The 25242-nt window shown below is 35.0% G+C and overlaps 1 protein-coding gene and 1 non-coding gene across 3 annotated transcripts; one reads left to right on the top strand and one right to left on the bottom strand.

Moving 5' to 3' along the window:
- The first annotated feature begins 1227 nt into the window (after positions 1–1227).
- Trnan-guu (transfer RNA asparagine (anticodon GUU)) lies at positions 1228–1301 on the top strand. Its single transcript has one exon. It is a non-coding gene; the product is annotated as a tRNA-Asn (tRNA).
- A 1513-nt stretch (positions 1302–2814) lies between these two features.
- On the bottom strand, positions 2815–23636 carry LOC136798784 (uncharacterized). Of its 2 annotated transcripts, XM_067055453.1 has the most exons (29): positions 23248–23636; positions 22753–22838; positions 22415–22649; positions 21990–22112; positions 21085–21191; positions 20779–20853; positions 20303–20356; positions 20056–20079; positions 13629–13726; positions 13246–13349; positions 12474–12500; positions 11930–12087; positions 11211–11317; positions 10930–11013; positions 8676–8786; positions 8299–8446; positions 8026–8075; positions 7831–7879; positions 7585–7647; positions 7152–7300; positions 6715–6879; positions 6319–6397; positions 5939–6160; positions 5590–5679; positions 5375–5411; positions 5073–5190; positions 4499–4613; positions 4037–4075; positions 2815–3292 (listed from the first exon to the last, which is right to left on the bottom strand). In XM_067055453.1, the coding sequence occupies exons 1-29, from the start codon at positions 23559–23561 to the stop codon at positions 3177–3179; spliced, it is 3147 nt and encodes a 1048-aa protein (XP_066911554.1). In that variant the 5' UTR covers positions 23562–23636; the 3' UTR covers positions 2815–3176. The 2 variants fall into 2 exon arrangements, with proteins under 2 accessions (XP_066911554.1, XP_066911555.1); XM_067055454.1 differs by lacking the exon at positions 12474–12500.
- Between the last annotated feature and the right edge of the window lie 1606 nt (positions 23637–25242).

Raw genomic sequence — 25242 nt, 5'->3', positions numbered from 1 at the left:
CTTTATAACTGCATGACATGACCTTTCTGTGGGGGCATTTAGTGAAAGCTATGACTAGTTGATAATATAAGCTTATTATATGTATGTAATATGTTGCGGTGTTTTCTGGTCTGCATTATACACGACGCAAACTTCGAAAGCACGTGGAAAGCACGTGGTTAGGTTTTAGCGTTTTAAATAGTCATACGTGGATAAAATACCTTAAAATTGATTTTTTCGATAATTTTTAGTGTTTTTAAAACATTTTTTCTGTTTGAATTACTTTGATCTGAGCTGCCCCGTCACCCCGTGACCCGTGACCCGTGCCCCGTAACCCGTGCCCCGTGACCCGGACCCGTGACCCGTGACCCGTGTTTCGAACTAGCCGACCGAAGAGCTCATGGAAAAGTTTTGATAAATTTACAGACCAGATATCTTATAAAAGCAAAAGTCAAAAATAAATCTACAGACTGTACATAATGCGCGCATCAGATTGTTTTTTATCTTTTTTCTGTTTTGTTTTTCTGGTCTGGGATTCGAATTTCAAATGAAAACATTCCATTGAAAACGTTCGAAACGATCGTTTTTGCGCGCACATCAATGTCAATCAAATTACTCGCCAAGATTTCCTTTGCGAACCGGAAAGCGGTTGGTAGATCATTAAGCAGACCTATACTACCTGTGGTTTTGTAGAGGTCTGCGATTCAGACTAAGCTCTCACGGGATTGACCACATAATTTATACAGTTTAGGAAGAGTACTTGTGAGACAAAAACGAAGGAAAGATTTTGATTATTTATAAACAGAAAAAGATAGTCGCGCGGCTGAGGTCGAAAAAAGTGGCTAGAAAATGATTTTCGTGATACACCTCTTAGATTCCACTTTTTTCGATGGAAACTCTCGAATTAGTATATGTAGATTCCAAAATCAAAAAGTTTCCACGATATTATCGTGCAAGTAACGAGTAAATGGCGATTTTTTGCGTTTCCAGGCAAAATTGCAAGGCCTGAAAATTCATGATTTTTGGGGGGTCTTCAAATTAATCTTTTAAGTTTGTAATCTACATGTACTAATTCGCGAGTTTCCGTTGTTTTTTTTGGAATCTAAAAGATGTATCACGAAATGAAACGTTTTTCGACCTCAGCCGCGCGACTAAGAGGGGAAATGTTATACGTGAATCTGATAATAATAAGAATAATTTGTTGATACATTTAGGATATTTTCATACGTAGAGTCCATTATTGTCATCGCTTCCGTGGCGCAATTGGTTAGCGCGTTCGGCTGTTAACCGAAAGGTTGGTGGTTCAAGCCCACCCGGGAGCGTTTTTCTCGACGTCATTAAAAGATATGAAGACATGTCACTTAGTGGTGCCAAGGTGGAAAGATTCCTAAAAAAACACATTCACGGATCCTTGTGAAAGATTTAGTCTTTTTTGTCTGTAAATTACCTTTATTCTGTCTGGTCTGTAAAAATACCTATTAACATTTTCCTCTTAAAGATACAAGAACATTTTTACACGGAAATTTTTCTTTCAAAAGTAATCGGTGTAAATTACAAAGGATCATTTTTCTTGGAAAATGTAAGAATATTTTACTTTAATAATTTTCCTTCGAAAAGACAAAAAAAGTTTTCCTTGCAAAGTGCAAGAAAATAATTTCCCTTTGGAAATGGAAAGAGTAATTTTCCTCGGGAAATACAAGAAAAATTTTCCTTTTGAAATCTTAGAAAAGTTTTCTCAAATCAGGATATAAAACCCTCAATGTCTACTTTTATTAGTTTTGAAGCTATATAAATAACTTAGGGAAGATTTCGAAGCCTAAATATTTTTATTTTAGCAGCTATTAACTACGCCAAAAGGCCAGAATAGGCCAGAAAAAGTTGGTAAATAAAAAACGTTCAAAATTTTTTTAGTATTAGCTCATAAAGTTATAACTTTGAAATATACATAAATGGGGTTTCAAGCTTTCTCCTACCAATATTTCTCTCTTTCAGTTTAATTTAATATTTACAAATTATGAAAAAAATCCCAAATAATTGTTTTGGTACCCTGGAAAAACTGATATATAATATGATTATGTATGAAAATTTTAATTTACAAAAAAAGTAACTTTTCAAGTCAGGGCTTATGCTCCCGGGGAGGCAAAATTTTTTCCGTAAGCGGCCCAATTTTTTTTGCTTTGATTTCGGAGATTGAAAAATGGCCCTCTTAAGTGCGGCGGCACAGCAAATAACCCGTACCCTCCTTTTGCCCCCAGGCTTTTGCTTTCGGTTACTAGGTTTGTGGATCAAAAGGATTTTAAACTCCAAAACCTTTTTTTGATAAAAAACGGGACAAAAATACTAAAGATTGCAAAATACAGTTGAAGGGCTCTACACGTTTTTTTTTTATAAGAACGTCAAAAATTTTCGAAGCCTTCGGATGTTCTTAGTTTTTTGGATTTGAAGCCTAAAAATGTTCTTAAAATGTTCTTATTTTCAGCATTTTTAAGTCTCCAAAGCCTTAGAATGTTCTTAGAATGTTCTTAAATTTTTGGGCCTCGAAGCCTTATGTCCTTATATAGTTTGTTCTTATAAAAAAAACGTGTAATTTGATTTTAAAGGGGGTTGAATTTTCATCAAATAAGGGAGCGTATCGAGTGGCAGAGCATCGTTCACAAGTTCCTTGATGACGGTGACTTTCAATATTATCGAATAATGGAGCGTTCCGAATAGTACAACTTCGAATTAGAGAGCGTCAACTGTACAGTTTTTCGGTTTCTCTTTTTGTTTCAGCTTAATTTAACGGGGGGGGGGGGAATATTTTCGCTAATTGATTGATTAAGAACGACAAAAGAATAATGAATATGATGAAATAAATTATCGAATAAAAAACTATATAATAAAAAACAAATCTAGATTTCAACGATTGAAACATTTTGCAAAAATTTCACCTTTCTGAAAAAAGAATATTCATAAAGAACAGGATACAATGATACCGATCGATATATTGTTCACATTTTTGTCATGCTTCTTTTGTCAAGTCGTCATGGTAACGCGGAGCCTGGTCACGTCTTGTCACGTTACAGTAGCACAAATCCACAGTGAACTACAATATGACCGTGTAGAAATATCATCCTAATCGATAAAACAACTGTCGGATGGATCCAATCCAATAGAAGATACGAAGCTCAAACAATCCTCATCTATTGTATTAGTTCTCATCCGATAGTGGTACGAAACTTTGTTGCTCTCTTGAAAGAATATTTTCTTCGTAAACCGGTGGACGAACTTCCCGTTGGTTGCAAGTGACCAAGTTTCAATTTCATTTTGCCTCCTGTGTGGAAAAAGAAAGTTTCAGAAAGAAGGTTTAATGACAAATCATAGAAACTTCAATATACATTTCTGTGATATTCTTAAGTGTTATTTGTATGTTCAGACATGATGAAGATCTGCAGAAATATTGCTTGTATTGTATAAATTAAATCCTACAAGAATCACCATGAAAATGTATAATCAAATTGGATACCTGATTCGAGGATCATCGAGTATGAGACTTAAGAAAATCACAGAAACATAATCAATAGATGAACAAATTTTCAGACTGCAGGAGCACTCAGTATCGACTTCATGATTATTCGTCCCGGGGGGGGGGGGGGCACTGGGTTTGCGGACTGACGGTATGTGCGGGCCAAAAATTGGCTTTTAAAATTGCACCCTTACAGTGCAGCAAAAATCAGTGAAAATCATACCCTTAGAGTGTATTTTCCCCCAAATTTTCGATCCCTTTCGTGCAAAAAATGGTCAAAATTCTAGCATTTTTGGTCAAAAAATCTAGATTTTTCAAGAATTTTCTGAAATTTCTACCCTTACAGTGCATCTCTAGTTTTTCCGACCCTTACAGTGCATTTTAAACATATTGGAAACGGTACCCTTAGGACCCGCACATACCCGTCGGTCCTTTTGCCCAGCTGCCCCCCCCGGGTTATTCGTGCATGAATAGAATCGCTCGAACCAATAAGATGCGGTTATTTGCGCGCACTCGTTGCACGTTGTATATAATATCGACATTGAAACTCACCGTTGTCAAGTTCTATAGTCCGTATTGCTGTCGTTTCACCTGAAATATAGAATGAAGAAATTTTTATAGGCTTCTTGCATGATCCACGCATTCATTTACCTGAACGCCAAAGCATCTTCATATGGGAAGATAACCCAGACTTTCATATTTGTAAACTTTAAAATTTGATGTTGGATTATCATTTTACACTGAAGCTGAAAAATACGATACAGAATTTCATGATGCTCCTGTCCTTGAAACTTCTTTTATCCCACATGTGTTTCTGTATTTCCAAAGGAAAGACTTCTCTTAAGGAAAAAAATACGGAGACCTTTTTACAACTACCCTTTTCGGCGTTTTTTGCACACTCTTGTAAAAAAAAAATTGGGAAACTTAAGTCAAAGGTTAAATTAAAAAAAGGTATTTGAAAAGTCAAGTCTTTATACTCAATGAATCATTGCGAAGATATATTCGCTCTCTTACCTTTGAAGAAATTTCTGAGTAGCATAGAATGAGAATCGATGATATCTTTGCCTTTCTTCTCCGATTTCACTTCGATGATCAAATACATACAAGGAGATACTCCATCTGTCTTACCCTGAAGAATATAATCAACCTTTGTTTACTAAATTCTCTTCAAAATCACAGACATCTCTTCATGAATCTATCAGAATGATCTCAAAGGAAAGCAATTTCAAAATTGTCTAATTCTTGTTATGCGGAAGTTATTTTTCTAGCGGAAACACCCGAAAAAAATCCGGGATTTGACCCCTCTCTGTTACTAAAACTAGAAACACGGAGGTCAAAATCCGGCTTTTTCGAGTGTTTCCGTTAAAAAATATGACGTCATCTTGATTTATGCGTATCAAGAATTGGAGCATAAAAACGATCTGAAATGATGTAATTTAAAGTTAATTTGTTGGTTTCTACAATCTACAATTTCTGATCTGAATTTTGGCTTGAAATCATCTTTCGTTATTCTTTTTTTCATATTAACTTTAAAAATGCTTTTGTCTTTTGTGTTTTACCCTTTAATCTGAACTAAAAAATAGCTTACCTGAAAATCTTCATTGATATCCATACGTTCTTGAACTCGATAGTACGACGTTCTACAAAGAACACGTTCTGATTTTGGTAATAACGTCCGTCGTGTTGGTTTCGAGAATTTTGCGATGCTGGAAAGGTTCAAGTTAAGATTTAGATAGGTTTTGATGCTGAAACTACGGTTCCTCGAGAGGCCCAGAAACCTGGAAATAGGTCGAATACTACAATTATACTCATCATCAGAGAGAAAAGAGTAAGGTTTTTTTCCCGTCAAGATAGCAGAGTAATTTTTTTGAAGTTTATGAAATGACATACCTGTCTAGTTTGATCTTGATATAAACTTCGTCAATATCTAAACAACAAAGTAAAAGAGGAATACTTTAAAAAAAGAAAATTATATAGAGTATATGGTATAAGCTAAACTTTTTGAAGAGGTTGAGAATAAAGTTGACTCCCAGTGAGAATCCTAGCAAACAAGAACTTAATTTAGGGCTGGAAAAACTGTTTAAAGCCTAAAAGTTTAGTCTTACCAGTAACATTAAGACTGATCAGTTCAAGGATGGTTCCGTGAAGTCCGTAATATTTTGAAGGTTCTCCCGAAAAATCGATGAAACCGTTTTCTAAAGAATGAAAAGAAAATCACGATTTGTAGAAACAAGGAATTTAAATAAAAAAGAAAACAAAATATCACAATCATAAAAATAGAACAGTTTGATTGGCGAAGGAGGTAATTTGGACTTTGACCCCAGAGCCAAACAATGAGATTTTTAAAGCTATTGGTTTACATACAGATAGAATCTAAAATGTGTTTATTTGTATCATTTCCGTATCTTTGAAGCTCTAATGAAAAATGTTGATAATGGTATCGGGCCAACTCACCAGGATCAATATGTCCATTTCCATTACTCGACTCTGTCGACATCTCTAGTGATTTGGTGAAAGAAATTTCTTTCTTCGAATCTTTTCCATCAGAACTAGAGCTAGTATGCCGATCTTTTGACTTGTTGTGGTCGGTTGATTGTCGTCGCAACGTGTCGCCGTTCACTTCGTTTTCTTTCCCTTCTTTGGGAGCTTTGTTTTTCTGCTCAAGTATCAAGAAGTCTGGAAACGAAAGAAGAGCTTCGGTTAAATCTTCGCTGAATTCAATGTTTTAATGTCCACACCACCCGTGATTAAATGTCATAATTTCTATTGAAATAGTTTAATGGTTAGACCTTTGAAAGCAAGAGGATGAGAAATAATTTCGAAACAACACATACCTTCTTCACTATTATCACTGCCATAAGAATAAGATTGAATGTTTTCATTCTCCTCTGAGATTCCATCCAGTTTGTCCTTCTGAAAAGTAATGATTGAGTAGTTTAGAGTTTTGTGATAAACGACACATCCATGGCAAATCTGAAAATCCGCGAAAGTGTTAATTTGAGAGACTAACTTATATTGGACAAAATTACAAAAAAAAATATCAATATTGCCAATTCAATCTATCCTACACTATTTTATTGTGGTAAATGCGGTATAACATCAGACTTACACAGCATTGATTTTTTCAAACTTTTGCGTCCTCACCGGAGGACGACTCTACCTAAAGAGTCTACCTAATCACCGTTGGGAAAATTCAATCAAAAACGAAAGGAAAAAGAACACAAACTCACCTCAGGCATAGTGACACCGAATTGCAGTTGAATTTCTCCTGATTTAGCTTTGTCCAAATCGAACCAATGTTTTTCGTTCTCGTTGGAACCAAGGTGAAGCAAATCATCATGGTTGAAGTGAACACTTCCTAATCTCTCCTGTGTAAATGGGTCCTTATCCCAAACCTTCAAAACGATGGAAAATAAGATAAAGTTATTGGCTATGATGCTTAAACTTTGACAGTAAAAACTTCCCAATTTACATAACTTTAACCTGTAGTTACTTCACGTCTACAACTTCTGGCACACCTTCCGAAAACGGACGAAAGAAGTAGACATTCGAACCAACCGAGTCAATTGTATACGTAAGGATTTCTTGTAACTCTTTTCTTTTTACCTAAGCACACTATTTTCCGAGAAATGGTAAAATAGAATGTCTATAGAATGTTACACTTTACCTCAATAGAAACACGCTCATGTTTTTGAGGCATGGCCAGAGTAACCTGTTCATTCCATACAGGGTTAAGCGTACGGTAGACGACTTTTGTTTTGTATTTCTCTTGTTTGCTTGTTCCAACACGAACGATAACAAACGGATCGCTTCTCCCTGAAAGTGTGAAAAAGTATAAGTACTGATTTTTGATGGTTCGGAAAATGTTGCTAAACTTAGTCTACATAATAGACAGGCAGCCAGGCTTTTCGGACTTATCCTGAAGAGAAGGGGTTTAATGCTTGAAACAAAGGAAGATATGACGTAGCCAACACGAAAGATTTCTCCCAGAATTCTTTAGGAAATTAAACATTAGTAGATTAGACGCCAAATTCTTTTATTATTACAGATGCCTGAAAAATATATTGGCGATATTCAAGAGAGACGTAGAGCAATTTTACCATTCAAATCCAATGCCATCAAATTTCTTGCTCGCAATATTGAAACCGTTAGCCCTCCTCTTTCTATAAGATGGAAAGAAATATTTGGATTTCAAATCAAAAGTCCAGGTCAAAACAGAATGTCACGAAAAGACAGTGTTACAGTGAAGCTACCAGAAACAATAGGTCTTTTATTAGAAATTGAGTGGAAAGACTGGGTCTTTTTAATTCAAATGCATTGAAACTTTCAACAGACTTTGGACTCACCTTGACACAAAATGGCTTCCATAGTTACAGCATCAACTTTAGTACGTCTCTATGGTGATAAATAAAAAAGTTGAAAACAAATTAATGTTCCCTTTTCACCCGTTTTGCCCACTTTACAGGCTCATCAGATAATCATACCATAACATAACAATTTTTTAACAATAAAAAGTTCCAGTCTCTTTTTTATGACATTACCTGGTGTAGAGGTTCTCCTTCTGGTAAGCCTTCGTTCACTGTCGCTTTAACTGAAAGAGAGCAGACATACAAACAGGTAAGAACTTTTGTTGATAACATCCCAAACTACACTGATTGTTTCAAAAAATCATCTAATGGACTGACTATCTATACGACAATATGTTGAAAAAGAATTACAACTTTCATTTGAAATTTTTAAGAAATTGACAAGGCATCAAAATATAAAAAAAACCCTAAAAAAACCATGACCAAAATCGTATTGTAGCAACATACTTGAGTTTTTAATGAAAGAGACCGGTCTGAAAATGACAGAGACAGACAATTTTCCGACTTTCTTGACCGTGTCCTGTGTGCGTCTCTTCGGATCACCAGAGAATTTCAACATTAATTCTGTCTCTTTCTTGAACACACAGTAATCGTCCTGTAAAGAGAAAAACATATTTTCGCCAAATTCAAGGTTGAGCTTCATTAACTTAAGATGAGAAATTTTTCAATGAAGGATTCGGCGAATGTTTCTACGAGGAGTGGATTTCAGTTGGAGACAAAACAAAAGAAGCATTGTATCATGAGTGGAGTGGTTTTACAAAAGGATCAGTTTCAGAGCAAGAATAGAGAGCTATACACAAGCAAGAAGGTCAGTGATCAGATACCTTTGTAAGTTTCATGTTACAAGATCCCATGAAATCGTCATTGTCATCGGCCAGGAGAACGTTCGGTAAAACCATCGGATTTCTATCCATCACCACGAACGAGAGTGTCGTCTAAAAGTAGGGGGAAAAATTGTTCAATTTTGCAGGTTTAAAGGTTTAGGTTTATTTAGTATCACAATCCTAACGTCTTCAATTCAGGCCTCTCACAAACAATCCTAACGTCTTCAATTCAGGCCTCTCACAAACAAGAATAAGTAGATTCAATTAATGAAAAATATGATAAAAATATTAACAAGACGACTTGAAGTCGAAAATTTCGCCTAGAATTTAAACTGCATGGGAAAAAGAAGAAGTAGAGATTAAAACTAATCTGAAATCTACTTTACATCGAGCCTTGATGAAACAATTTTACAAGAACAAGGAGACTTAAAATCACTAAAAAAATAAGACCAATTTAAGAACAATTGCTGTTTAATTTTTAAGAACTCTTACAAAGTATATGCTTATAAAAAATAAATATGCTCACATTGTGCGCCGTCCCTTGTTTACTTAGTAAAAACTAATTACCGAAAGGTATGTCACCGTCAATCAAGAGTTATTGAGTTCATTCTATAAAGTATATGCTTATAAGAAAAATAAATATGCTCATATTGTTCGCCATCCCTTGTTTACTTTGTAAGAACTAATTACCGAAAGATATCACCCGTTATCATGAGTTATTGAGTTGATTCTTATAAAGTATATGCTATAAGAAAATAAATATGCTCATATTGTTCGCCATCCCTTGTTTACTTTGTAAGAACTAATTACCGAAAGATATATCACCGTCTATCATGAGTTATTGAGTTGATTCTTATAAAGTATATGCTTATAAGAAAAATAAATATGCTCATATTGTTCGCCATCCCTTGTTTACTTTGTAAGAACTAATTACCGAAAGATATATCACCGTCTATCATGAGTTATTGAGTTGATTCTTATAAAGTATATGCTTATAAGAAAAATAAATATGCTCATATTGTTTGCTGTCCCTGTTTTTACTTGTAAGAACTAATTACCGAAAGGTATATCATCACCGTCTATCAAGAGTTATTGAGTTGATTCTTATAAAGTATATGCTTATAAGAAAAATAAATATGCTCATATTGTTCGCCATCCTTTGTTTACTTTGTAATAAGTAATTACCGAAAGATATATCACCGTCTATCATGAGTTATTGAGTTGATTCTTATAAAGTATATGCTTATAAGAAAAATAAATATGCTCATATTTTTCGCCATCCCTTGTTTACTTTGTAAGAACTAATTACCGAAAGGTATATCACCGTCTATCAAGAGTTATTGAGTTGATTCTTATAAAGTATATGCTTATAAGAAAAATAAATATGCTCATATTTTTCGACATCCCTTGTTTACTTTGTAAGAACTAATTACCGAAAGGTATATCACCGTCTATCAAGAGTTATTGAGTTGATTCTTATAAAGTATATGCTTATAAGAAAAATAAATATGCTCATATTGTTCGCCATCCTTTGTTTACTTTGTAATAAGTAATTACCGAAAGATATATCACCGTCTATCATGAGTTATTGAGTTGATTCTTATAAAGTATATGCTTATAAGAAAAATAAATATGCTCATATTGTTCGCCATCCTTTGTTTACTTTGTAATAAGTAATTACCGAAAGATATATCACCGTCTATCATGAGTTATTGAGTTGATTCTTATAAAGTATATGCTTATAAGAAAAATAAATATGCTCATATTGTTTGCTGTTCCTTGTTTACTTTGTAAGAACTAATTACCGAAAGGTATATCACCGTCTATCAAGAGTTATTGAGTTGATTCTTATAAAGTATATGTTTATAAGAAAAATAAATATGCTCATATTGTTCGCCATCCTTTGTTAACTTAGTAAGGACTAATTACCGAAAGGTATATCACCTTCTATCAAGAGTTATTGATTTGATTCTTATAAAGTATATGCTTATAAGAAAATAAATAAAAAAACAAACAGTTATATGCTTAAATTTGTGGAATTAATATTCGAGCAAAAAAAACGCGACTTATGATTATCTCCATAGTATACCGAACCAACTAACCAGAGAACGCCCGGGTCAAACGCCAACGCCATAATCTTCGCCCCAAAAAAATTCTCCCCCGCCGCCGCAGAAAGGCTATCGTAATACTTTCGCTAAGCGAAATTAAAAAAAATAAAGAACCAATAAGTAACAAGAAAATGGAGGAAACATACCTGTGTATAATCCATGGTGAAAAATTCCACTTTTGTATCCCACTGTGGGTTTAATGTTTCCTCGACTACGTGACCCATTTGTACCTGAAAATGAAAATGAAAAGTTGGTGAAAAATATATGGAGCTATCCCATGCCTAACAAAAACAATAAATGGTAAGTATATCTTACAGAAATTTCTGATGACAAGCACCGAGTGATACTACCAGGTCTTCAAAAAAATGTTATTTCAAATGATCAGAATTTTTAACAATTCCTAGCTATTTCAACCAGTCAAACCTACCAATTCTTTATTAGCGAATATCATGACATAAGGGTCAGATGTTCCACTGCTGTCCATTGGAATCAAATTCGTTCCGTTGTGGATACACACGAACAATACACCAGTCACTGAAATGAAGACAGAAAAGTTGGCGTTTCTTTCACTATATACATCTTATAACTATGGCTTCACTGATGTTTCTTCCAGACGGCTACGATGCAATCAACTATCGTTGGACATTCAAATGTTCCTTTCATTTCTCATTTTTTTTCACTGGGGGGGGGGAGACTGCAACAATTTTATGCGCCTGTAATGCCACCTGGAAAAAAATAGCTTAGCCTTAGCTTTACAGGGTAAAAGACTTTATAACACTCCTGTATCAGTGTGACGGTAAAACCTTGAAGTGAAGAAAGTGAAACTTATGAAACGTTCAGTATCAGTCAAACTTGATTCTTCGGGTAGTAAAAACGCAACACCAGACTCTCCCACTCCATGCAATCGATGACTTTTTTCAATCGATAACCAATCGATAACCAACTGAGGGATTATATATCGATTGATTCCGATAATCGATAGAAAATCGATAATCAGGATTTAAAGGGAAATTCTACTGGCTATCGATTGACCGGTTATCCATCGGTTGACTCCAATCAATCGATTGGATATCGATTAGGATTAGTGTAGGGAGAGTCTGGAAAACAGTAGTAGAACCGAGTATTATCTGGAAAAGATTTCTTTACCATCGGTGGGTGGTTCATCGTAATATTTATCAACGAAGTTTGTTTGGAAAGCTTCTTGGTCGTGTTCACTGGATGCATCAATGACGGGTAACGAACTGTAGTTTAATTGCACTTGAAGTAATGACCCCTCGATATTGTCATCTTGTAGTTCCATTTGCCTGGAAAAGGATGAAGAAATACATGATGAATTGTACGTACAACCATGGCTTAAATTAAATAGCGATTCAAGAGGGTCGGACAAAATATCCGATCTTTCTTATGATATTATGATTTTTGGGCCGGATAAGAAGTAATTTGAGTCGGACCATTATTTCAAGCCCTGTACGATAAATAAAAACTCCAATCTACCAAAAATCTAATTTCTTCTGATATCATTTTACCTAACAAGTTTATTGTAACATTTAAAATCGTATTATTTTAGGCTCGTTTGGTTTATGTGGTTTAATAATTAATTATTACCGTTTAACTTTACCGTACTGTGCAGTTTAAGTGGTTAAATGTGATGTTTTAATTTAAAGTTGAATTTAAGTTTAATAGAACTTACAATACTTTAAAGTGGCGTTTCTTAATTCTGAAATAAAGAAAAACAAACAAATTGTGAATGGGTCGAGAAAGTAATTTTTTGAAAATCTAAAGTTCATCTAGATCTGCTTGAGATGAACAACATTTCATTCATTAACTTCCAGGTTTATGTTTATATCACGGTCGTAAAACGTTGTATTTTTGTTGAATTCACGTTGTTTGAGACCATGTTCACACTTGACGGTCCCGTTTTGCTCTGAAACGGAAATATAAGCCATTTTATTGGTTAGAAGTGACGTAAAACTTAACCAATAGAATGACTTCATTTCGTTTCTGAGTGAAACGGAATCGTAATGTCTGAATATGATCTGAATGTTGGTCGCCGACCGACTTATTTGCGACATAAATCCGACGTAGCTGTTAGGTCGCTTCCCTGCTGGTAAAGGTAATCGTAGTAGTAAAGTATTTAGTTTGAAATTTCTGCAGATATCAGTTAAGGCTGCTTGTATTATCTTATCCGTCCTGCCTGGAAAACTTGGAAGTTTAATTCCGATCACGCTACGTTCGATATGTTATGAGCAGTGGACGGTGTACGTCTTCTGGGGGCAACGTCTCCCGAATTATTCCGATAAGTGGCGGAGGGCTATTATTACGATGTTTTCCTGGTCAGACAAATGCAGGTTAGGGCACTCCATCCCATAAGCAGGAGGTCAACTCTCGCATTAAAAATCAAACCTAACACTGAAATACTCAAAACTGTGATCCAAAAGAAGAATGTTTGTTGTTTTGCTTACTGTTCATTGTCTTGTTCGAGATTGAGCCTGATCAAGGGTAAAATATATTCTACCACAGTGTAGTTGGGGCCAAAACGACGCTTGCCTTTGATCTTGATACGAAGCTATAAAGAAAAAAAGTGAGAAAAGTTTTTGAAGTCCATTCTAATAATTGTTTAAATTCCGCTTAGCCCTTCAAATTTTCACAACAATTTATTCCAACAAACTCAAAAGTGTTCTTTGCTCTTATTGTATAGTCCCAATTAAAATGAAGTAAGAGGATGAACCCGCCGATGATGAACGAACCGGTTAGACAGCAGTTATAGAGCAACGAGGATTCCTTTCACCGACTTTGAACCCTGTTACATTATATTCACTACGAAATGATAGAATATTTGTCTAACCTTATCATACTGTACACTGTAGACCATCATTGATAATTGTTCTTGCCATAACACATCTGCGGAAATTTCTTTCGTTCGTAATTTCTGTTTATCCAAAGCATAGTCATAATAAAGAGTTAGTCTGGAAGGACGGCCCGTATGTTTTTAACTCTATCAAAATAGACGGCCGTACAGAGGGTGCATAGAATTTTCAAAATGGCGGAAAGTGAAGGTGCTGACATAGGTACTGATGCCACTGATGACTACAATTTCTTCGACGATGAAGAAATGAATGCTATTCTCCTTAACTTTGAGGTACCAGAAACACCACCTGAGACCAACAAAGTAAAATGTCTTCACTGTGGCAAGGTTTGTGTCTCTCAACGTGGCTTGAAGAGGCACATGACGAACCAGCATTCTGAGACGTCTCAGACTACTGAACCAGCAGCATCAACAAAACCATCATCATCAAAACAAAAGCAACAGAAACCACCAGCTCAACAACTTTCTGCACCAAGTGAATTACTACCTGACACTTCTTTCATAAAGATCGTCAGGGGTATATTCCGAAGACTGGCTATAGATAAATGCTATCCAGAAACAACACGAAAACAATTTGAGACTCAGTATGATAAAATAACATACATATCCACGAGATCACTATATGATAATGTCCTAAACAATGTTGTTAAAAAGTTCAAAGGAGATACAGAAAAATTTTACCCAAACTTTATAGAACATTTTGAAACCTGTGTCATTTATGACTTTCTGGACGACACAGGTAACACTCTACTTATGTTTGAGTTGGCAAATGGTGTTTTGTCGTACCTTGCCAACTCAGAAATTGTGGATGACGACATAACTTTTGAAGATAAAAAGATAAATTTCGATCAAAAGGACAGAGAAATTATTTTCAACCTTAGTGGCGTTGTAGTTGGAAATGTTTTCCGAAAAGTATGTTATTCCAAACGTCCACGAATCAAAGGACGCTATGATGAACAATATTTGGCATTTTTGAAAGCTTGTAAATATCAAGAAGGTCAAGAAACCGATGTATCACATCATCATCGCCTTGTTAACCTTAACAATAGAGGTGGTTTGTGGAAAGTTAACAGGTCAATCTTCAACGTGTTCATGCTTGCAGAATCATATTTTGTGTCTGCAACAACTGATCGGAAAGTTACAAGAATCAATGTTGAATATATTGTATCGTCGTTAATGGCAAACCCTTTCCTCCTTGCCAATTTTAATTCAATCCGGCATAAAGCTGAAACTCCCGTGAAAAAAGGAGATTGCAATGAACTTATTGGATGATCTTTTGACACTTTACGTACGAATTAGATCACATTCATTTGCAAAAGACAAAGTCCAGTCTCACAAAATGGCAAAAAATGTGACAAAATCAAAATCGTTGAGAGGGGAAATCAAAAGAAAATCTTCTTCTTTGGATAATGGACACTAATGTTTTGTTATTTTTTCACCTGTAGCCTGATTTCTAACACAGCAGACCTATTTTTTTCTACACTTATGTCTTTTTTGTTGTGATGCATTTGAAACTTTTTTTGCATTTGAAATTAACATCATACTTTCATCGCGATAAGAGGGGTTTTATGGTCACTTTTGATATAAAACAGTCTGTTTCTGCACAAGTTAAACATGTGTTTAACTAAAATTAGCGAGCTGTGTAAGAAGGTCAAACATAGAAAATTTACAACCAACTTTGTCAAGTTTTTTTATATACTATACCCAGCTTACAGTTAAGGTATAACGAGATAACTGGTTTATTTATGAAAACTGTAAGAGACTAAATTTTAATGGTTCACGATTGGAAACAATTTCGGATTTTCTCAAAATGCTTATACAAATTGTTTTTTTCAGTCTGAAATTTTATTTTGAATGCATCAAAATCACACATTTAAAAACCAAAAATTTACAAGACTTCAATCGATTATCTTTGTCATGGTAGATTAATGTTCTAGTCCAAAATTTTAATAATAAGAGGATCCAGGTTCGACCCCTGGCCATGACAGTTGCTCTTTGACGCACAACCTCATTATATATTGTAAAAATCCTATCGAATTTAATGACACTTCAATCGATTATCTTTGTCATGGTAGATTAATGTTCTAGTCCAAAATTTTAATAATAAGAGGATCCAGGTTCGACCCCTGGCCATGACAGTTGCTCTTTGACGCACAACCTCATTATATATGTAAAAATCCTATCGAATTTAATGACACTTCAATCGATTATCTTTGTCATGGTAGATTAATGTTCTAGTCCAAAATTTTAATAATAAGAGGATCCAGGTTCGACCCCTGGCCATGACAGTTGCTCTTTGACGCACAACCTCATTATATATTGTAAAAAATCCTATCGAATTTAATGACACTGTCACCAAACTTCAAGCTCTACAACACTATTAAATAGCATTGAGAACGAGAACAATTTGGTGGTTTTCATTAAAAACTAGGAAAATATAAGCTCTAATATAGTTCTTACTTCCAGTTATCGTCAAAACTAAATACTTTACTCACTCACCAAAATTTTTTTAATAAAGTACAAAATCAAAAACTTTGCGAAACCTATCATACCTTGAAAATACTGTATACCCAGACTTTGAACAAAAAATCCTTACTATTCAAAGATTCTGTTTTCTGTACAAAGCCCAAAAATTAGTTTGTATGAAGCAAAATTATATTAGTGCTACTGTTTATTACCAAACAAAATCCAACTATACATTTAAAAAAAAACAAAAATTTACAAGTATACACCTAAAAATATAGAAATTTCAACAATAAATAACAAGAAAAATAAACTGTTTGTCTTAACTTTGATTTCCTTTTTCGTTTATAAATAAGAATTTCATAGAGTGATATAAAAATAGAATAATTTATCTAGCTTATTATCAAAGAAGTGTTATTTTCTAAATGTACATATATACTGCTTATCTTTTGTTATTTTTTTTTATTAAGGTATTGTTTGAATTCCTTAAAAAGTAAGAAAATACTATTTCTTCAAAAGTTCTCTCAGAAAACTACTCAGTCACTTTCTTTTTTCCCTAAGTGTTTTGAAGACTTTACTTCAAGATAATATTCGCAGAGTTTTGAGAGTTTGAGCCTAAATGAAATAAGGTGCATAAAAAAATGCTAACTTGAAATGCTCCTTTATAAAAAAGTAATTCGTTTCAATAAAAGGTGTTTTGTGTTTCGGTTTCTAATGTAATTGAAAAATTTAAATTATTTTGAGCTGATTTGAATAACAACCTTTCAAAGAACTCTTTAATCAAAACACTTTCATTTTCTCCAGACGACATTTCAGACAATATTATACTGCGCATCAAACTAGGGAGATAACCTTTAATTATTTCAAATGAAGATAATTTAAGCGGCTTTTATATTACCTCTTATTTTCTGAGCTCAAGCGATTATCAAGGCCTATTCTTTTTTTAAAAACAAAAATAGGCGCACAAATCAAAACAAAACTAAAAACTTGGATAATTTAAAGTTATTATCATAACAAAAATACTATATCAATGCAACGATATTCATAAACAGTAAAAAGGTAATATTACTCAGTGACCCTTTGTTTCTTAAACATGGGCTCATTAGACATGTCTACAAAAGAATGATCAACACCACCACTATTTCCTCCTTCAATTGATCGACAAACATTCTGATTTCTTATACTGTTATCATTATAACCAGCATCAAACAAAGATGGATTCTCCTTTCGTGAGCCTAATGATCGTTGCCTCCCAAAATAATTTTCAAGTGGGTCTTGGTTAAAATGCTCAGTAAGAACAAATTTACACTTAACAGTATCCAAAAGATATTCAACACAATCAATAACTGATTTCACAGTGATTTGCAGTCCCTCGTAGGTTTGCCAAGAAATAAACATTTTAGCTTTGGCAGTTTTGTCAAACTTGCCTTCACGATTATTAATAGACTCAAGCCATTTTTTGAAATAACCAAGAAAATGATCCTTCAACCATTTAATACGACCATCGTTTGATTTGTAAATAGGCTTATTGTTTTCCTTCAATTTTTTCTTGGCCTCTTCAGGGTTTCTAATGTTCATGATATCAAAAAATGTATCCATCATCAAACAAAAATCAGATGTGGATTTTGCCTCAGGAACATATTCTTTCAAATGATTACCAACAGTTTGACTCAGAACTTGAGTTGCGAGTTTTACATTCATGACAGAATACGGTGTTAATTTGATATGCTCAGTGGTAAGCTTTGGTAGATAGTGTAATCCACTTTCCTGATCGTTGTAAAAAGCATCACTAATATGAGACCAAAGAATATTACCATTATTCCACATGTATCTACTATTTCTCCCTGCACCTGAGTTAGATAGACAATTTCGTGCAGTTTTCATTAAGTGGGGTGGATCTGAAATAAAATGGATGTACCTGTACCTGTTGTCAGTACTAAATCGGTTTTTAGTTTTATATGTAACATCCTTATCCTCCGATCCTTCAAGTTTGGCATGCATCCTGAAAAACTTTCTGTTAGAAGACGCACCATCACAGGTGACAGCAAGGACTTTCAATTTACAACTCAACTCAAGGATGCCAGTGGCTTTCCAGAAAATTGCAAAAAGTTGACTCGAATTTGCTCCATCTGTGCCGAATGTAGCAAAACTAAATTTGATAGGGTTGATTATTCCTCTCACCATAACAACAAGGATGTGAGTAGCAATAGTTTCTATGTTCTCAAAAGATGCACTATTCAATACAATATCTCCCAAATCCACATAACCAATCAACTCTCCAGAGTGCTTGTCAAACACAAGGTTTTCTTGAATTTTCATCTCGTCAAGTAAAATGCAAATATATTTCTCATCATCAGTAAAATTAGCAATCTTTCCTTTTAACTCATCAATAATCTCACACTATTAAATCCACGTTGTGGTCGAATATAGTTCTTATAATGGCGAAGTCTACGTTCACTTGGAAGGACGAGGATACCTGTTCCTGTTTTGGGGTCATGTCGTAAGTCTTTGTAAGCAGATGCTGACTTTGCATGTAGACTGAGACAGTATTTGATGATAGAAGGGTGGTAACGGACTCCTGATGGTGAACACTTGATATACTGTTGTTGTTGTTCCCAGAAAAATTTCATGAAAGGTGAAATCTCCTGAGAATCTGTACGAGACATAATTGACTTTAAATCGTTATCAAGAGTATCATCTACTGGGAGACTATTTTTTTGGCTAGTTCCTTTTGAAGCTTTTCAATTTCAGTTTTTAATTCCTTATTTTCAATACGTAGTCCTTGCACTGTAACCTTTAACCTAGAAGATGATGCTGAAGATAAGGGAGCATTTCGTTTTAACGGCTCCAGTGATTTTGCTTTCTTCCTCTCCTCATAACTTTCATGTTGCTTAGTTTTCAATAAACAGGTTTTGCAAATGTCACTTTGACTCAGAATTTGACAGTCTTTTGGTCGTAGAAACTCTGTCATCTGGAAGGGACCAGCATTTACATCATAAAGTTTCTTGGGCACAGGGTGTCGTAAAATAGCATCAGAAGAGTAGGAGACGCCACGACAAACAAACAAATGTTCTATTGAGCGTGTCAGAGGGCTCAGATATGTAGATTTCATAGAACTATAGCCAATATCAGTGTTTGATTGTGGCACAAGCCAATTAAAAACAAGTATGAAAAAGTCAAGATTTTCTTTCACTCTGATCTCAAATTTTGGAACTGAATGTATGGAATCGTGCAACAAGATTGACGTTTCACTAGCTGCCTCATTATTCTTGATTGTCCAATCAGGCAACTTTAATTTCTCAATACGGGTTGTGAAGTTTTCATAAGATGTATAGCAGTCAAGGTTTGCATTGGGTGGTGCAGTTGGGGCTGATGCTGTTGCAAGTTCTCGTTTAGATATGCTACTTGAACTTCTTGGGGACACTTCAACTTTTGGATGTGACTTGGATGGTAAACGTAGAGTTGGCAATGCACCAGGTTTCCTTGTTGTTTTTGTTTCATGCCTCAATAGGTCTTCTTCTCTGTAATGAAGTTCAAAAGTATGAAGTGTTCGATTCTTAATTTGCTTTCCAAGCTTTTCATCAATGACTCTGTCTTTAGTAATAATGTTCACAATTTTGTCTCTCCATTTTGTAGAGAATTCATCATCTCCAGTAGGAACACGAAAGTTTGAAAGTTCTTTATGATTTCTGTTAGTAGAGCATTCATATATGGAACAATTTGCACCAGGCATAATATTTTCTCTTCATTTTGAAAAGGTTACAACCTCTCAACACTGCTCACCACATTTTATTTTTTTGAAATCGAAAGTGGCTGATGCACTCAAAAATGGCCTGGGAACGATAAACAAACGCGGATCGAGTTTCTATCGTGAAAACAATAGAATACGGCCCGATACGGGCCGTCCTTCCAGACTAACTCTTTATTATGACTATGTCCAAAGTCACCGAACACCACTGTTCGTCAGCTATAATGAGAAAATCATTCATTGAGTTGGTTAAAGGTTTTATTTTTACATAAGTGTTCCCATTTCATACCAGGACAGTGTCTTGCTATTGTTATATTATGCTGATATAAGCAAAAATGTTTTTCTTTTCCTCCTTCTGACCAATCTTGCTTCACATCCAATGTGATTGAATTCGGAAAAAGTATCCAAAAATCAAACAAAGATGTCCAAAAAGGTTACTCACAAGTGGCTTTTCCTTTGGCTCCACCTTTGATGGTAACAGTTAATACACCTTCACCTGTACGAAAAAGAAAGAAGAGATGAATGGCAATGGTGGACCAGTCAGTTATCGCGTTTGCGATCCGTAATCACATCATGTTAGTATTCATACAATAACATTAACAGATGCTCTGGTCCAAACAATAATAACACGTCTAAAGATTAAGTTTGTCCCTGCCTCGGAAAGCTACCGGCGAAATATTTTCACACGATTGGCTTTCGAGATTTTAGTGAATTCATTATGAAACAATCGAGGCTCCAAAGCTGCAACGCATTTCGTTTGGGTCTTGTTCGTTTGGATCTTCCGTTCGAAAGGAGAATCCAAACAGAGAGAATTACAGTCAACTCTCTCTCTAATTCGAACTTCTCTAATTCGAACCTTTTCATATTTGAAGAAACTACTTTTAACCCTTGAAGATCGAATTAGTCAACTGTACTTACAATAGCCCGTTTGACGTCCAATAAGTTCGGGATCGTTGCACAATGGAATCGTGATGTGGCCAGGATCAACCATGGCTGAAGCATAAAGAAGGGGAAATTCAATTTATTCGAAGGCCACTTAGGAGTGATTTACTATTCTGGTTTTCGAGACGAAAATCAGTACCACCCTTTCTCGAAAAGCTATCTGATTCGACCATACCCAACCGATATGATTTTAGCTAATTCAAATATATAGACAAACGTTAGAATGTCATCTCTTAAACTATGATCTATTTCGAGAAAGAGAAAAACAGCCTATCATCTTACAAACTTTCAAAGAGTCGTTGACAAGTTCCGAAATCCAGTTTCTGATGAACGGGAATTCCATTAACTGAATCTTCTTCAACAAGCGGATGTCAAAATTCACTTTTGGTCTAAAACGAAAAACGAAAATAACGTTAAGTCGGACAACTAGATCATACTGTTCAAACAAAGATGAATTTTGAAGCTCCATCAATGAAAAGGAGCGTTCGAATCTATCGAAAAAAATTACTTAACAAAAGAAACACTAGTCCCGAATTCCTCTCCTTTATGAAAATTACAACGTTCAGAGTTAAGTTTCAATTTTCTTGACACAATTTATTGTCCGGTGAAAGTCTTTCTTTTTTCAAGTACCTTATTGGCCAAAATTTAGTCGGCCCTAAGTGACTAAATTTTGGCTTGGTGACTAAAATTAGGGCCGACTAAAATTTGGGCCGACTAAAAATTTGGGCCAAATTAAAAGTTTATAATATAAACTTTCTATAACCCACTTTCATATCGGTATTACTTTAACAAAGAATTTTCGAATTAAGTTTATAAAGGTTTTAATAATTTCATGGTTTATACTTCCACCAAAAAATGACCTGTTCGTAATTATTGATTAAATACTTGTTTTTGAAGTATATCCATAATAAGTATTAAAAATCTGTGAATTATCATTAAAAAGTGTCTATTTTACATGTGCTTGTAAATTTAGAAATGGCCCAAATTTTTAGTCAGTCTTAATTATTAGTCGGCCTTTAGTGACTAAATTTGACGAGGTGACCAAAATTAGGACCGACTGATAATTAGGGCCGACTAATAATTAAGGCCGACTAAAATTAAGGCCGACTAAACTTTGGCCGATAAGGTACGCTTTCAGACTTGAAATATACTCTATAGACAACAGACCAATCAAATTCATATCTTACTCTTGCAGGAAGCAGAATGAGAAAGCAGCAAGATGAGGAAAAGGAATGTTTTGGTTGAAATGCAAGATCAGTTGAATTCGTCCACGTATCTTGAATTTATCCACGACCACGTCTGAAAAACCCCTGAAAGAAAAATGAATAAAAGTGAGTGGAAGCACGTGGTAGGAAATTTGGTTTAGCTAAAACTGATTTAATTACAGGCTGGAGAATATTTACTTTGAGTTTACTAGGTAGTTGTTGTTTAGATAACTTGAAACCAATCCTACGTCCAAACCAAGAAAATGACCGTAAAATTCTATCTATATATGAATGGTTCTGAGCAATTCTTAATCCTCAGTTTCAGTTTCAGGTTCCTGGGCCTTCTTGGAATGCTCAATTTTTATTGTGATAACACGTATAAGAAAAGACTTCTAAAAACTCCTTACAATTTTGAGGACATTTTCATCCGAATAATCAATTGAGCTTCTGGAGAATCCAACCCAAAATCCGCATCGATTGCTATCTGGTATTTCGGCCGGATAGGTAAATCAACGGGAGGGTTGCGGTAAATGACCTCAGTTGCCATCATTTTGCGCTGGTCTTCCGTTAAATCATACACCCGGAAATATTTGAGGTAAGGTGTCCGGTTGCCAAGGGTGAATTTCTCCAGTTCGATACTTTCTAAATTTTGAAAAGAAATATTTGAAATACAATTCGCGGTTCTTTCCAAGTGATAAAAAAAGGTTCGCACAGACCCGAAGAGGAAGCACTGCAAAATACTTACCAATCATTTTCGGCTTACAAGATTCAAGAATAGGATCAATGGATTTCTTCAAAACATCGTGAATTGTCCGATCACTGAAAAACCACCTGTTCGAGAAACAAGAAATACGATATGAAACACTGAACATAGACCGTTAAGCGATATTCCTGTCGATTTCTTTGTTTGCCCCCAAAAACACCTGTTTTTGAATAAAGAGATTGGCGAGATGAAAGTAGATTTAGATCTTAGGTCGAGAGCAGCGATTGCGATACAAAGCCAATGTAGTGCACAGACAGAGGCCATGGTTTAGAGTCTAAGGAGGTGCCACCATGGTTGGGGCCGACGGGGGAGAATTTTTTGAAAATTAGCCCTTCTAGACTGCCTAAAACAGGTCTTTTTCAAGGTTTTTACGCAGAATTTAGCTGAATCAGTAAATTTTCTTTTTGCTTTGAAAAAATGTGGTCGGGCCAAGGCCCGGGTGCCCCCCCCGCTGCCGCGGCCCCTGCATTATCTTACCATCGATTCAATAAGAAGTTGAGCCACTCCACCGTTTCAGCATGCTCCAAAGCTCTCCTCCGGTGTTCCCGCATCTCATGTTCATTATAAAACCAATCGTTTATCTCCGTAGTTTTCAGCTTCCATATCCACACAGCATACAAACACAATATGATGGGGATAAGAAAGGTCATTTGGAGATAACCAATGACGTAAGAGAAAACAACCAAAATACACATTGTGATGGAGAGCCGATGTGTTTGATGGTGCGCCAAATCTTTCACTATATTATCGCTGACATCATCACTTTTCTCCTTCTCCTCTGAGTCATCCATAATGGCGGATGGTGTTCTTCAAACCGATTTATCAATCCTAAACTCTCAATATCATATCAAAGTTCTTGCTTCATACATTTCTTGTCATGGCGTAGACATCATTGGAGGTCACATTGTCTGCGCAGAATTTTGTTGCGCTATTGATGTTTTGATCTCTCTAGGAAAGAAACATTGAGTCATTTTAATCAAGAAAGAACAAACGTGTCGATAGTTATACACGTAATAACACGATGTCTGGTTTAAAGTTACAGAAAATACTTCTATGGACCTAGCTGCTTATGCATTTAACACATATATAATTGATATCTACGGGAGCATGACCGTTAAAACAATCATTCAGACACGTATGTATATCTCATCAACAAATTGAGTAATTTGGCTATAAACATTGATGTATGCTTACAAATAGTGATTCTTATGGATAAAGATGCGTTTTTGAGCCGTAAATTATTTTTACCAATGATGGTACCCTTTCATGCAAAAAAAAAAATAATTAAAGATTCAAGTCTTTAAAACCCTTTTTTTAGCCGTTTTTTTGGCTGAAGTTTGCCCAAAAAATTTTGTTTTTCGAAAATCAGGCTCCGTCACTTTTTGGCCAACCACCATTCTGCACCTTTGTACCAAAAATCAAAAGATTCCTATGATTCAATCCTAAGAAAAGTTGGTAACAGACGAACGAACAGACCGACGAACGGACGAACACAGGATAATTTATAAGACCTTCAGGTAGGTCCAAAAATTCAAACAGCTCTACAGAATCTGAAAAATAGGACCTCCTGTGAGACAGACTGTATATGGACCAACCAGATGATTAAATGACTTTATAAATTCACAAGTTATTCTTACAAAGATTAAGCCGAAGTGCTTCCAAACTCAAATAACCAATGTATCAATAATACGTAATAATTTTAACTTCTTTCTTTGTCTAATAGTATACGCTTTTGACTTCAAACAAATATATTCAGCGTTGAAGTTGACCTAACAGAACACATGACATAAAAAAGCTTGACATTCAACTCAAAGTTTATCATCAACGAAGATAAAGTTATTCTAAAACCATCGATGTCAACTCTCCCTTCTTGACAAAAACAAACACTCGTCTCCTAGGTGATGACGTCATCAAATGAGAAGACATATAATCACCCGGATCTATGTGTACAAACTTGATATCTCAAAATAACTTCTTGAAGCTCCATTGGACAATGGAGCTTGATGGTAAGGTTGATAATACACAGCTTCTGAGAACTTATACAAAGAGAAAATATGAAGACTCCATCTTTCAAATTTGCAAGGACAAATAACCTATAAATAAGGATTTCTTAAAATATATATAATCCTATCTTCACAAAAAATCGAAAAGACGCTCTACTAAATTTCAATGGTATCTCTGCGATGCCAATTTCGTTAAAACACTGACCAATTTATTCTGTTTTTGTCCATCGAAAGTTCGGAACCCAATATACTGATAAAAGGTTAATCTGGGGAAAATCCTTTCATAGAAAATTCACAGTTACAGTATATAAAGATTATCGAAAAAAGCTTAATTAACAACAACCTTTGACACTCTTGCATTTTGAATGAAACTTTTATGAATTCCTGAAAAGGGTAACAATATACCAAGTAAGACAATATACCCAACTCTGAAATTGAACACGTAAAAACTTCTAAAAAAAGTCTTCAA

Source organism: Clytia hemisphaerica, unplaced genomic scaffold (genome assembly GCF_902728285.1).
Source record: "Clytia hemisphaerica strain Z4C2 unplaced genomic scaffold, Clytia hemisphaerica genome assembly, whole genome shotgun sequence".
Classification (NCBI taxonomy): domain Eukaryota; kingdom Metazoa; phylum Cnidaria; class Hydrozoa; order Leptothecata; family Clytiidae; genus Clytia; species Clytia hemisphaerica.
Note: the sequence above shows the minus strand (reverse complement) of the source record. Positions and strands in the feature narration are given on the sequence as shown.

Bases quoted from the DNA above. Each gene is read 5' to 3' on its own strand.
- LOC136798784 (XM_067055453.1), bottom strand. From the start codon at position 23,561: ATGGATGACTCAGAGGAGAAGGAGAAAAGTGATGATGTCAGCGATAAT. The intron at 8,076-8,298 runs GTATGTTGCTAC...GCTCTCTTTCAG, and splicing joins CTCTTTCATTAAAAACTCAA to TTAAAGCGACAGTGAACGAA. The intron at 4,076-4,498 runs GTAAGAGAGCGA...TCTATATTTCAG, and splicing joins ACTCAGAAATTTCTTCAAAG to GTGAAACGACAGCAATACGG.